Source organism: Chelonoidis abingdonii, chromosome 24 (genome assembly GCF_003597395.2).
Source record: "Chelonoidis abingdonii isolate Lonesome George chromosome 24, CheloAbing_2.0, whole genome shotgun sequence".
NCBI lineage: Eukaryota > Metazoa > Chordata > Testudines > Testudinidae > Chelonoidis > Chelonoidis abingdonii.
This window is the reverse complement of record NC_133792.1, coordinates 5,472,729-5,487,547: the sequence shown is the minus strand read 5'-3', so window position 1 is coordinate 5,487,547 and position 14,819 is coordinate 5,472,729. Positions and strand designations below refer to the sequence as shown.

The window sequence follows — 14,819 nt, the reverse complement described above, 5'->3', positions numbered from 1 at the left end:
ACTCTCAAAACATTCAAGAACAATAAGTGGGAGGAGCAAGAGGGGGCATGCGAGCGCTCCAGTGGGCGCTACTATGTAAGAGTCCATCTTCAGAGCCGATGCATCCCACAAGTGGGCATATGCAGAGGCCACTCAAAGTAACCTTCAAGTAAGTAACCTTTGTTCATTGTGCAGTGAGTGCTCAGATTCTGTTCAACCTGGGCTAGAGAAAAGGAAGGAGACATAGTCAGAGGTGGATTCATCAATCCACCAATTTTAAGGCCAGAAGGGACCATTGTGATCGTCTGGTCTGCTGGCGTAGCACAGGTGGAGAATTGCACTGAGTGATTTAGCATATTTTATGTATTGTACTTTGAATGTATCAACTCTGACGGTGGTATCTTTCTTAAAGACAAAAATTAAAACTGGGTTAACCTTTCCCCTCTGAATTAGAGACAGACTAAAACCGGAATCTTCTATCTGACCTCACCTTTGTACGTGCAACTGGACTTTTGGGATCAGCTCCAAACTTGGGTGTTGCAACACCTAACCCCTAGGTGCCTAGCCACCCAGTGGAATTCTCATCCCCAACCTTAGGGCCCAGGCTCCTCATATGATGCCTGGGGACAGTTAGGCAACTATGGGAAGGATCCTCAGAAGACAGCAAACTGGGAAAGGAGCTGCCAAAGCTATCCAGGAGTGAAATGCGGAGGAAAGGGATGGAGCTTAGATCCAGATCTTCGACAGTAATTAGGTGGTTAACTCCCCCCATTGACATAGACTTTAGGTGCCTGACTGACAGACCAGAGATAGATCCCTCCTTCTGCTCAGGATCTTCAGCTGTGAACTCTCTCTCCTGGAGTGAGGTACCAAAGCGAGGTCAACCACTTAATCAGCCCATGCCCTCACAGCAGCTGAAACTCTGAGTTTTCTAACCCAAACCCAAGTGTGTGAGACAGACGACCCAACAGCCTAGTGGACGGGGCACTCATCCAGAGCCTGGAAGCCTTGTATTCAAATCCTGGCTCTTCCTGATTTGGAACAGGGACTTAAGCCCACCTCCCAGGTGAGTGCTCCAACCACCACACTGTTGGGTGTTTGGGAGTGGGAATCCATCCCACTTGGTATAAGTAATTAGCTATCAGTTGGAGCAGGGACTTCAGCCTGGATCTCCCGCATCCCAGCTAGTGCCCTGATCACCAGCTTATAGCGTCAGTCTGTCTTTGCCAGGGATTATATTTAATAACTACTTCAACAGGAGAAATTCAAAGAAACTTATCCCAGGAGAACCAATAGCTATGGTATTAACTAGGGACATGGGAGACAGAGCAGGGATTTGAAGTTGGGTCTCCCTTAAACCTTGCTGAAAGGGGGCTCCAAAGGAGGATGGAGTTCAGCTGTTCTCAGTGGTGGCAGATGACAGAACAAGAAGCAATGGTCTCAAGTTGCAGTGGGGGAGGTTTTGGTTGAATATTAGGAAAACTATTTCACTAGGAGGGTGGTGAAGCACTGGAATGGGTTACCTAGGGAAGTGGTGGAATCTCCTTCCTTAGAGGCTTTTAGGGCCCGTCTTAATAAAGCCTTGGCTGGGATGATTTAGTTGGGGATTGGTCCTGCTTTGAGCAAGGGGTTAGACTAGATGACCTCCTGAGATCCCTTCCAACCCTCATATTCTATGATTCTATGATTATCCCAGGTGAATTCCTTAATTTCCTGGATGAATGCACACACACACAAAATGCATGCTCCGAGGGCTGAGTTTTGTGCCGGTATCAGGTCTTAGGTGTGCACACCTACCAGATAAGTCCCCACAGGTGAGATGGGGGCAGTGTGAGCACCCTGCTTCAGGGCCATCAGGACAAGAGCTCTGAATAGCTCATGAGCTCTGGGGTGGTGTCTGGACTTAGGAGTTCTACATATGCCCACCATGAAAATTTAGTTAACTACAGTTAGGCAGCAAGTGAGCAGCTGGTTTGAGAATGTCATTGGCACTTAAATGTTGAACATAGGTCCCTGAAGGGACAGATAGGCACCTAAGTAACTTTCTGAATTTGGGCCTTTGTGATTGGGGAAAAAAGGAATTTGGATTGTAATCAAAACTCAACCAATGAGGAGTTGCTAAACCAAATCAGGCATCCATATATCTGTTTAACCCAGTTGGCCTTGCACCACTCATCCAGCCTCTGTTTCTTGGTTTTCTCCATCTATGAAATGTGGATAAAGATTCACATCTTTACAATGGAGTGGAAGCCACTGGCAAATCTCTTTAAGATTTTCAGAGGGAAAAGAGGACGAGAAGAACGTTCATTTGCAGTGAAATGGTTGAGTAACTGCTTGGGCTAATCCTGTATGTGGTCTTGTTCACTCCTACCTGAAATGGCTTTCCGTTGGATCAGGTTTGGGACATCCAGCTTTGGGAGCTGATTGTATCTGCTTAGATCCACTGTCTCGGTCACTGCATCCAAAGGCACTCCCTCAATCCTAACAGGCTGAAAACCAAAGTAAAACAAGTGCCAATGAAATCTTCTTCCTCTCTTGGGTCTCTGATGTTCCCAGCATTGCCAGAGCCCACAAATCACATCTCCTGCCTGTTTTTCTGCCTTTACTGTACTGTAACACCTGGGACTAATCTGATACCCTCTTGTGCACTCACTAATACGGCAGATCAGCTGGCTCGCCAAGGCAAATTTTCAAGAGTTCAACTGAGAATAATAGGAGCTGTTAAGTGCTGAAATCTTTTGAAAATCAGTCCTATAAACTAGTGCTTAGAGCAAGGGAAAAGGATGCAGGACTCCTTGGATCTGCATCCAACACTGCTACTGACTTGCTTGGGGAAAATCACCTAATCTCTGCCTTCAATAGATTTGCACAAGCATGACTGATTATAATCTGCTAAGGAATCCTTCTCACACACAGCAAGGAACAGGCTGCAGCCTCCTCTCCCCTAGCTGGGTTGGTGCCACAGGGTTAAAAGGAATAAAACACAGTAAAATCTTGGTTCTGTCACTAAAATCAGCAGATCTGATTAGACACACAGAGGACATGTCAACACAGCAACTGCCCCCCACCCCCCGGGGCAGCACGTCTCAGAGCCCTGATCAATTAACTTGGGCTCATGCTAACAGGGCTAAAAATAGATGTCTGGGCTCTGAGATTCTCTCCTCTCACCCAGTCTCCTTTTAGCCCTGTAGCATGAGCCTGGGAGGCTGTCAGCTGACTCACCACTCCAGGAGTCACTGCCACGGGGGGGTTGTTGCTGTGTAGACGTATCCACTGCAAACCAGTCTGCTGACTCAGATGGTGTCCTTGCCAGTAATAAGAGTGGAGCTGCACTTCAGTAAATTACTCTGTTTCTGTTTGCTCACGTGACTGGCCTGATTAGCTCCAATGGGTGAGAGCAGACAGACTTTTTTTTCGAAAAAGGAATAAAAGACAAAAACCAACCAACCAAACAAAAACCCACCAGAAAAACAATAAATGGTTCAAAAGCCAAAATCCAGGCATGGAAAACTCCTCCTTCATACCCACTTAGTAGTTCTGCTCAGGAGTTCCCCTCATGCTCATGCACCTACACACTGCTGGTATCCAAAAATTCCACTATGGCCAGTGGTTGCAAAGCAGGAAGGTTTCCTTATGGCCATGTACAGAGCTGGAGAGTGCCAGCATACTACTAAAACCCATCCCCCTTACCTTCCTCCTGTGCCCAAATCATTGTGCAAAATCAGGAGCACCAGAAGCTCCCTAGAAGTGAGGGGGCCACCAATGCCTGGACTGTGGGCCCCACCCCACTCCTCCCTCAAGGCCCTTCCCCTCCTCCTATGCCCTGCCTGCACTCCACCCCTTCCCCCTGAGTCACCTTTAGAAGTGATGGGGCCCGGATCCCTCCCTGTTCCAGAGCCCTTGGCATAGATTCATAGATTTCAGTATGATGATGCAGTCTGAGCTCCTGTCTAACACAGGCCAGAAACCTTCCCCTAAATGATCAAGTCACTTCTTAGCCTTCTCTTGGCTAAACTAAATAGATTGATTAAATATTCATTGGGATGGAGAGAGAGTAAAAATGACTCCCCAGGTCCATGACCTAAGCACTAAGCTGTAAAGTGGGTGGACCCTTGAATTCTGGTCCCGGATTCCATGAAGATTTAGTTATGGAAAGTGGAACAGCTTCAACAGGAGAGAGTGAGCGAGAGCACCCTCCTGAGTATGCAATGGCTTGGTGGTTAGGACACTCCCCAGGGTGGTGGCAGACCTGGGTTCAAATCCCTACTCCAAATTAGACAGACTAGGTATTTGAACCCAGGTCTTCCCCTTCACAGTGAATGCCCTGACCCATTGGTTATAATGGGGGCTCTCCCATGGTTTGTAAGAAAGAACTGACCTGGCTTAGGTGCCTAACACCAGGAACGGGCTCTCAGCTGAGAATTCTGACCAAGAGGGAGGTGCCTAAATACACCTGTGGATCTACCCCCTCCTCCCCCAGGTACTGTAGCGACGAGCATGGCGTATGCAGTTATATAGAACAGAAATAAGGCATACATTTTTCACAGTGAGGGTAATTAACTGTTGGATCCACTCACCAAGGGTCATGATGGATTCTCCATCACTGACACTTGGTAAATCAAGATTGGATGTTTTTCTAAAAGATCTGCGCTAGCACAACCAGAAGTTGTTGATGCAGGAATCATAGGGGGAGGGTCTGTGCTTTGTGTCATGCAAGAGGTCAGCATTCCAGCATTAAGATCTATGAACCTATGCACTGGGTAGATTCTCCCTTTTCCAGGCCAGTAGGAAGTTCTTGGTGATGCCACAATAGCAGGGAGATCTCTCCCATGCTCATGTATGTTTGCAGTGTGGCAGAGTGAACTCATCACCATCCATCCCTGCACATCTCTGTGCAGCAGCACTGCACACCCCTTTCTGTGCTCACATACCTGAACAGTGTAAGAACAGCAGAGAGGACTCTCTTTGTGTCCACATACCTGGGTAGAGAAAACTTCCACCATGTTTACACAACTGTGTGCTGTAGGTCTGGCAGGGAACTCTCATAATCCCCATGTGCTCACAGGCCTGGAGAGTACAAGAATGGTAAGGACTTCTCCATGACCCACATCACTCCCTGTGGAGAGCCAGTGTAACAGAGTAAACCTCCTCCATGCTGCCTATCTCTGCAGATGTGTGGCACAGAGCTCTCTCCCATCCATGCCCACATACCTGTTTGGTTCCACGGAGGCAGGGAGAGCTCCTCCATCCCTGTCCACATGCCAGTGCCACATCAGGATGGCACGGTCCATGATTCTTTTGCTGCCCACATGCCAGTGCAATGTCAGGATAGCAGGGTGCCTTCCTCTCCTCCTGCTCAGATGCCAGATGCATGCCAGTAGGGGAGGAGGAACTCCTCCATCCATGCCCACATGCCAATCTAATCCCAGGATGGCAGGGGATATATTTTCTCTGCTCACATAGCTGCGTAGAGTCACCAGTGTCTGAGTTCACCCACGACTGTTGTACCTGTGCTGGCAGTAGCATTAGCAGTGGGGTTCTTGATGTAGTGGCAGGTGTTGGATAATATGGTCCAAACTGGGCATTTTGGTAGGGAATGAACCCTGTAAAACAGAGCAAGCCAAGCGGAATGAATGGGTATATGGAAGTAAACAGGGGAAGGAGAGAGTGTCCATTTCAAGGGGTGGTGGGAAGGTCTGTCCCACAGACTGTGTGCACTGGGGAAGTTCCACTGTGCCCAGATGACAGACATATCGAAAGCTGCAGTGCTGCACCCCCATATGAGCAGATCTCCTAGCAGCAGTGACATTAACATGAACATTTTTGAGGCATGCTATAGACACTCCCCAGCTGAATGAGATCAGAGCCCCTCAGTATCCCCCAACCTGTCACATCATAACGCCTTAGCACAATCTAGTTACTTAGCCCTGGTCGACACTACGAGTTTAGGTCGAATTTAGCAGCGTTAGATCGATTTAACCGGCACTCGTCCACACGATGAAGCCATTTTTCCCGACTTAAAGGGCTCTTAAAATTGATTTCTGTACTCCTCCCCGACAAGGGGATTAGTGCTGAAATCGACATCGCCAGGTCAAATATGGGGTAGTGTGGATGCAATTTGACGGTATTGGCCTCTGGGAACTATCCCAGAGTGCTCCATTGTGACCTCTCTGGACAATTTTCAACTCAGATGCACTAGCCAGGTACACAGCAAAAGCCCTGGGAACTTTTGAATTTCATTTCCTGTTTGGCCAGCATGGCGAGCTGTTCAACACAGGTGACCATGCAGTCCTAGAATCACAAAAGAGCTCCAGCATGGACCGAAGGGGAGGTACTGGATCTGATCGCCGTTTGGGGAGAGGAATCCGTGCTATCAGAATTCTGTTCCAAAAGACAAAATGCCAAAATATTTGAAAAAATCTCCAACGGCATGAGGGAGAGAGGTTACAACAGGGACCCGCAGCAGTGCCGCGTGAAAATTAAGGAGCTCAGGCAAGCCTACCAAAGAGGCAAACAGCAGCTCCGGGTCAGAGTCCCAGACATGCTGCTTCTATGATGAGCTGCATGCAATTCTGGGTGAGGTCCCTACCACTACCCCACCCCTGTCCATGGACACCTGTAAGGGGGGAGTCTCATGCAACAAGGATGAGGATTTTGGGGACAAGGAAGATGAGGAGGTGGAGGAGGATGAGGATAGTGCACAGCACACAAGTGGAGAAACCATTTTCCCCAACAGCCAGGAACTGTTTATCACCCTGGAGCCAATACCCTCCCAACCCTCCCAAGGCAGGCTCCTGGACCATGAAGCCGGAGAAGGCACCTCTGGTGAGTGTACCTTTGTAAATATAATGCATGGTTTAAAAGCAAGCATGTTTAATGATTAATTTTCCCTGAAGACTTGGGATGCATTCGTGGCCAGTACAGCTCCTCCTTTTAAATGGCCAACCCAATGGGTGCTTGGTATGGGAAAGGAGGGCGCTGCTGTTTGAAACCATTCCCACATATTATGAAGGTTGAAGAAGCCAAAAGACTGTGGCTTACCATGGCTGCCTGCAAGCTGAATTCTGTTGCCCAGCCCTGCATGTGTGATCTCTCACACCAAACTCGTAGGACCTCAATATAAGAGGCAAAATACGACCTTGTACCGAAAGCACATGTGCTATGTAATGTTAACAGCTTGGTTCACCGTGAAAGAGTCTACCTATTGTTCTCTAAAATGTGTCTTTTTAAATACTACTCTCCCTTTTTTCCCTCCTGCAGCTGAAAATGTTTCAACGCTCCCCCTATCATCTCCATCCCAGAGGCTAGTGCAGATAAGAAGGCAAAAAAACCACACTCATGATGAAATGTTCTCTGAGCTCATGCAGTTCTCTTGCACTGAAAGAGCCCAGCAGAATGCGTAGAGGCAAACAATGTTGGAGTCCAGGAAAGCAGAAAATGAACGTGAGGACAGGAGGGACGAGCGGGATGAGAGGTGGCAGGAGCAAAATGAGAGGTGGCAGGATGCAATGCTGAGGTTACTGGGGGATCAAATTGATATGCTTTGGCATGTGATGGAGCTGCAGGAAAGACAGCAGGAGCACAGACTGCCCCTGCAGGCCCTGTGTAACCACCCGCCCTCCTCCTCAAGTTCCATAGCCTCCTCACCCAGACACCCAAGAAAGTGGGGGATGGAAGGGAAGGCGCTCCTGGCACCCAACTACTCCACCCCAGAGGACTGCCCAAGCAACAGAAGGATGGCATTCAATAAGTTTTGAAGTGCAATGTGGCCTTGTCCTTCCCTTCTCCCCACATCCACCACTCCACCCAGTGCTTCCTTCCTCCCCTACCCATCCCAGGCTACCTTGGCAGTTATCCCCCTATTTGTGTGATGAATTAATAAAGAATGCATGGATGTGAAACAACAATGACTTTATTGCCTCTGCAAGTGGTGATCGAAGGAGGGAGGGTGGTTGGCTTACAGGGAAGTACAGTGAACCAAGGGAGCAGGTTTTCATCAAGGAGAAACAAACAGAACTGTCGCACCATAGCCTGGCCAGTCATGGAACTGGTTTTCAAAGCTTCTGTGATGCGCAGCATGCCCTGCTGTGCTCTTCTAATTGCCCTGGTGTCTGCTGTGTGTAATCAGCGGCCAGGCAATTTGCCTCAACCTCCCAGCCCGCCATAAATGCCTCCCTCTTACTCTCACAGATATTGTGGAGCACATGGCAAGTAGCAATAACAATTGGAATATTGGTTTTGCTGAGGTCTAACTGAGTCAGTAAACTACGCCAGCGCGCTTTTAAACGTCCAAATGCACATTCTACCAGCATTCTGCACTTGCTCAGCCTCTAGTTGAACAGCTCCTGACTACTGTCCAGTGTGTCTCTGTATGGCTTCTTGAGCCATGGCATTAAGGGGTAGGCTGGGTCCCCAAGGATAACTATAGGTATTTCAATGTGCTGAACAGTTATTTTCTGGTCTGGGAAGTGAGTCCCTCCCTGCAGCTGTTCAAACAGACCAGATTTCCTGAGGATGCGAGCTTTCCAGGCCAGAACCTTTCCAGGCCATCCCACGTTGATGTCAGTGAAACGTCCCTTGTGATTCACCAGTGCTTGCAGCACCATTGAAAAGTACCCCTTGCGGTTTATGTACTGACTGCCAAGGTGGTCCGGTCCCAAGATAGGGATATGGGTTCCATCTATCGCCCCACCACAGTTAGGGAATCCCACTGCAGCAAAGCCATCCACTATAACCTGCCCATTTCCCAGAGTCACTACCCTTGATATCAGCAGCTCAGTGATTGCACTGGCTACTTGGATCACAACAGCCCCCACAGTAGAATTTACCCACTCCAAACTGATTCCCGACTGATTGGTAGATGCCTGGCATTGCAAGCTTCCAGAGGGCTGTCGCCACTTACTTCTTAACTGTGAGGGCTGCTCTCATCTTGGTATCCCTGCGCCTCAGGGCAGGGGAAAGCAAGTCACAAAGTTCCATGAAAGTGCCCTTACTCATGCGAAAGTTTCGCAGCCACTGGGAATCATTCCAGATCTGCAACACTATGCAGTCCTACCAGTTTGTGCTTGTTTCCCGGGCCCAGAACCTGCCCCATTACCACCATGATGTCCAAATTGTCTGGGCCCGTGCTTGGAGAGAAGTCTGTGTCAATGTCCTCATCACTATAGTGATCGTGCTGTCATCGCCTCCTCACCTGCTTTTGCAGGTTCTGGTTCTGCACATACTGCAGGATAATGTGCAAGGTGTTTACAATGCTCACAACAGCGGTGGTGAGCTGAGCGGGCTCCAGACTTGCTGTGGTATGGCATTTGCAGGAGAGCAGAGTTGCAGCGGAAGCGGTGAATGACAACGGATGCTATGAGAATAGATATTTATACCAAACAACGAGAGGACCTGCAAGGTGGATTCATGGCTCCAGGAGAGCAGGAAAGCAGAGTTGCAGCGGAAGCGGTGGTTGGATGACGATGGCTAGCAGACTGCACCATCTGCTGAAAGCAGTATGGCGGCTGCCCAGAGAAAAGGCCCAGAAAGCTGTTGCTTTTATGGAGGGAGGGATGACTGACGACATGTACCCAAAACCACCCATGACAATGTTTTTGCCCCATCAGGCATTGGGAGTTTAGAATTCCAATGGGCAGCGGAGACTGCGGGAACTGTGGGATAACTACCACAGTGCAATGCTCCGAAAGTCAACACTAGCCATGGTACTGTGAACGCACGCCGCCGACTTAATGCGCTTAGTGGGGACACACACAATCAACTGTATAAAATTGCTTCCTAAAAATTGACTTCTATAAATTTCACCTAATTTTGTAATGTAGACGTACCCTCAGAACCGTCTCCCCAGAGAAACTGAAGAGCCTGGGCGCTTAAATTCATAACTTTGCTAGAACTAAAAAGTCATAGACTGAACAGAGATGCTGAATTTATGGCTTATTACAACAATTCATAACCCACTTACAACCCTCCCAGTTGCTCCCTCCCTTCCTGTCCCCGCTTATGACTGGAGAGCTGTTAACAGGCCACTTCACTTTGAATGGTCCCTTGAAATATGTGTTAACTACTTATGCTAAACAATCTGCTCCCCCTGTTATTTAGCAGTGACTCTCTCAGGGTAAGTCCACACTACAAAATTAAGTTGACCTAAGTTACACTGATATATGACCACGGCAGTAATTACATTGCTCTTGCCTGTCCACACTACGCTCCTTGTGTCGGCGCTGCGCATCCTCACCAGGAGCACTTACACTGACTTAATTGTCAGAGTGGGGCATTGTGGGATGGCTTCAGAAAGGCAGAAACAGTTGATGTAAGCAACTCAATGTCTACACTGACACTGCGTCAACCGAACTGCATCAACCTAAGTGCTACACCTCTTGCAGAGGTGGAGTTAAGTCAGTGTAGTGGGTGAGTTACAGCTGCAGGACCTACATTTTCATTAACTCTATTGTGTAGACCAGGACTGAGTTAGTTTCCCAGACCGGAGGAAGAGTTCTGCGTAATCTCGAAAGCTCGTCTCTCTCACCAACAGAAGTTGGTCCAATAAAAGATATGACCTCATCCACCTTGTCTTTCTACACTTCTGTAAAATATTCGACTTGGTACAGAAGGCATTTTGATTAAAAATACTAGAATGATATGAAATTAACATGGCACACATTAAATGGATTAAAAACTGGCTACCTGATAGGTCTTAAAATCTAATTGTAAATAGGGAATGGTCAATGAGGGTGGCATATTTCCATTGGGGTCCTGCAGGGATCAGTTCTTGGCCCTACGCTATTTAGTATTTTGTTAATGACCTGGAAGAAAACAAAAAATAATCACTAATAATATTTACAGATAATACACAGATTGTGGGAGTAATAAATAAGGCTACATTTTAGTCACGGGTATTTTTAGTAAAAGTCATGATCAGGTCACGGGCAGTAAACAAAAATTCATGGCCAGTGACCTGTCCATGACTTGTACTATATATCCCTAACTAAAACTTGGGTGCTCTGGGGCAGGGGATGGCTGAGGGGCACCACGAGTGCCCTTGGGGGAGAGGGGTGGCCCGGGACCCCTGCTGCTGTTTGGGGGTGGGGGTTGGTGAGGCTGGCAAGCACCCTACCTGGCTCCATGCGGCTCTCCAAGCACCAGCCAATGGGAGCTGCAGGGGCAATGCCTGTGGGCAGAGGCAGCACGTGGAGCCCTCTGGCTGATCCTCTGCCTAGGAGACAACAGATATGTCACCGCTTCCAGGGAGCACCCCCCCCCCAAAAGGTAATTGGAGCCCAGAGCCCTCATCCTGTCCCACGCCCCAATTCTCTTCCACAGCCCAGAGCCCCCTTCCACACCCAAACTCCTGCTGCTCCTGGGGGTGCAGGGGAGGTGCAGAGGCCCGAGACTGCCCCTGTAGCAGTTGGTGTGGCTGGCCCAGGGGCTGCCCGAGCTGCTCAAGTGGCCCCCAGATCAGCAGCACCAGATTCTGCAGAAGTCACAGAGGGCTCAGAAAGTCACAGAATCTGTGACCTCCATGACAGATTCACAGCCTTAGTGATAAATAATGAAGAGGACAGGTCATTGATTCAGAGCAATCTGGATCACTAGGTAAGCTGGGTGCAAACAATATGCATTGTAATATGGCTAAATGTATACATCTAGGGACAAAACACATAGGCCATTCTTACAGGATGGGGGACTCTATCCTGGGAAGCAGTGACTCAAAGAGATTTGGGGGTCACAGTGGATAATCAGCTGAACGTGAGCTCCCAATAAGATGCTGTAACCAAAAGAGCTATAGAGATCCTGTAATGCATATGGGGGGAGGGGATCTTGAATAGGAGCAGAGAGGTTATTTTCTCTCTGTATTTGGCACTGGTGTGACTGCTGCTGGATGCCTGTGTCCAGTTCTGGTGCACAATGGTCCCTTCTGATCTTGGAATGTATAAAAAACATGTATTTTGAAGAATAATTAAAAACCCAGAGACTCGCTGAGTGTTGTTGATTCTATATGGGGAGATGTTTGTTTAGGTCAGTTTTAATTTAATCATTTTATATAAAGTGAAGGATATATGCAACAGCTGTGGTTTTAAAGGCACGTCTTCATCTTGAGCACTTCAGAAGTAACATTAAAGGTCAACATCTAAGTTTGTCATCCACTCTGTGGCTTCCAGTAATATGGAATGCATCAAGGCTGTTCCTCCGGCAAAAGATCTTAGAGGGCAGCAATTCACTACATGTTCCATGGTTTGGATATCTTCTCCACATTCACATGTAAGACTTCATCATTTTCCATGTGTGCATTAGGCAATTGCAGCATCTGTGTGATGTTCCGATGTGGTTTGCTAGGATCCATGTCTTATGCAACATGGTGATGGGAGTTAATTGTTCTGTAGGATCCATGATCAGATCTTGATTCTTGACCCTACAATTTTCACATAGCCTCCAGCACTTGTCTTTTGGTGACACTCCTGGGGTTTCAGAAGCTTCAGCTGCTAACCAGAAAGGGTTCCTGGATTTAAGGTGGCATCTGAGGCGGGGGTTGAAGACCTTCATAGATGAGCAAGTCTGAGTTTGTTATCGCAGAGTCGCATTCTTGTATTATTGCTGCTTCTCTTTGGGGGATGTTGGTAAGATATGCATGAGGACAAGGAATCAGAAGGACAACGTTAAGTTCAGCACTTCTGTGACAATTTGCACACTGGCAAGTTTCATCTGTGCACTACGTACTCATACTGGCATGCAGTATTCAGACACTGAGACAATAAGGGCCAAGGATGTCTGCTCCCCCATTGGTCTTGGCTAGTTGGTAGATTGTACTGTTCCTAGCCTTTATTCTGGCAGTGGTTTCTGTCAGATGTTAGGCAAGAGGGCTTCCCAAGTTATCTGTGTGGTTCTGGATTGTAGACAGAGTTTGGTGTTGCAAGTGACATTTACGCATGACTTTACATGTCGGTTGCTCAGGTGAAATGAGGAGGCAGCAGTTTGAAGGTTTGGTCAGTGTCACCATGACCAGTAGCACTTCTTCAGGTTCTGCAGATCTTGTGTTGAGGGTGCGATCTGCACGGGTGGAAGGTTCACTTGATGGCAAGCGTGAGATCATCCTCTCATCCAAATTCTCATGACTGGCTTCATGGCATGTCACTGAGATAAGTATTAGAGACAGTGCCAAGATAAATTCTTGTGGGAGCCCATTGTTCAGGAAACAAGGTCAGCTGGTCTGTTCTATTAGAAGAATACAACACTTGTGATTGGTGAGCATAAATGTCAATAGGTGCAGCGTGGCTCTGCAACATGCTATTTTTGACACTTTCAGACTCAGGCTGTCCCGTCAAACCATGTTATATGCTCAGGGCCATCCTTAGCCATAGGCAGAATAGGCAGCCGCTTAGGGAAACACTCTGCCTGGGGGCACCACTCTGCAGGGAGCCCAGACAGACGGGAAGCAGTGGAGCATGTAAGAGCAGGGCTGCTGGGTCCTAGAGAGAGCAGAATTCTGCACAGTCTGCGGACGAGATTCGCTGCTGGGGTCTCTGTGAAGTGGGTAGGGTGGGGTTGGGAAGGAGTATCACCTGTTGAAGTGTGACTCTTTCCCCCGGCTAGGGTGAGTGAGCAGTGCTCTGTGGCGCTCTGGAACCAGTATCCTTTTTTGTCCCCATAACATCCATTCTTTCCTCCCCGCCGGCCCCACTTATCATTAAATCATGAGGTGAGCACCCACCTCCTTTCTCCCATCCTCCTCCAGGAGCTCCCTCTCTTCTCTCCTCCCTCCCTCCGTCAGCGGCTGGTGGGTGAAGGTGCTGGGCGGATAGGTTGGGGAGGAGCAGCTTGCTGGCTGCCTGCATGAGAATGAAAGTAGATAGTAGCTCACTTCCCTGGCAGCGAGCCAAGATTGGAAATGTTCACCAGGAGCTGGTTGGGGGGTTTATGCCCGATTGTTGGAAAAATACATGGATAACGGAGGAATTGGGGCTAGGGTGAGCAGGATAGCCCTGATTTTATTAGCGGACAGTCAATTTTGGGGTTCTTTTTCTAATTGGTCTCCTTTACACCCCCCCCCACCCCTGTCCTGAGTTTTTACACACCTTCTGTCTGGTCACGTCTAGGTGGGGGTAATGGGACCTATATAATAGAACAAATAAAGCCCCAAAATTATCACGGGCTGGCCCTAAATTAAGCAAAAATCAGGAAATCTGGAATTGGTCACCACTAGACTGGGGAGGCGAGCCTCTTCCCTGAGGCTGAGCGCTTGCCAGCGATCCATCTTCATCTGGGGGGCTGCACAGGGGTCAGTGATGAGTGCTGTGCTCCACTGGGTGAACCTGTCTCAATCAGACCTCTGTTCTAAATCACCACGGTCCATAGGCCTGGTGGTGTGTGCCCATTGGCGTGTGATTGGAACCTGAGGTTTCTGCTGCCGTGTGCCAACTCTGCACTCCAAAGGTGGATTTTGGGGTCTAGTGCAGCTGTTGGACCAGCCAGGACATGGGGATGCACCAAAGGCATGAAGCAGTACTAGTTGTTGCCATTTTAGATTTAGTCCATCTTAACAACTTTGTTTGCAAACTAACCTTCTTGCTAACAATTCACTGTAATCCACTTTCAATATTTTTTAAAAAAATTCAATATCTTAGTCAAAACATAGAAAATAAGTTGTTGACAATCTATTAGGTTGACAGGTTTGTTTGAGAGCAGGGAGTGGGCCAGTTTCATATCGGAATACAAAATGTTGATCTGACTTTCCTAATTAGGCCTGTTCTCCTGAAAGAACCCGTCCAACAACTGTAAATGCTGCATCTCCTTACAAGTGTATTAAAGCAGAGGGTCGGCACACCTATGGCACACGTGTCCAAAGG

At 48.2% G+C, this 14,819-nt stretch overlaps 1 protein-coding gene across 1 annotated transcript in view; it reads right to left on the bottom strand.

The window, feature by feature from the left end:
* CIMIP2A (ciliary microtubule inner protein 2A) overlaps positions 1 to 14,819 on the bottom strand; it is an 86,896-nt gene that overhangs the window by 60,037 nt on the left and 12,040 nt on the right. Inside the window, exons 3-4 of the mRNA XM_075060686.1 lie at positions 5,191 to 5,582; positions 2,351 to 2,468 (exon numbers count right to left, since the gene is read on the bottom strand). Coding sequence (XP_074916787.1) covers positions 2,351 to 2,468; positions 5,191 to 5,582 — 510 coding nt within the window. The remainder of the gene's footprint in view (positions 1 to 2,350; positions 2,469 to 5,190; positions 5,583 to 14,819) is intronic.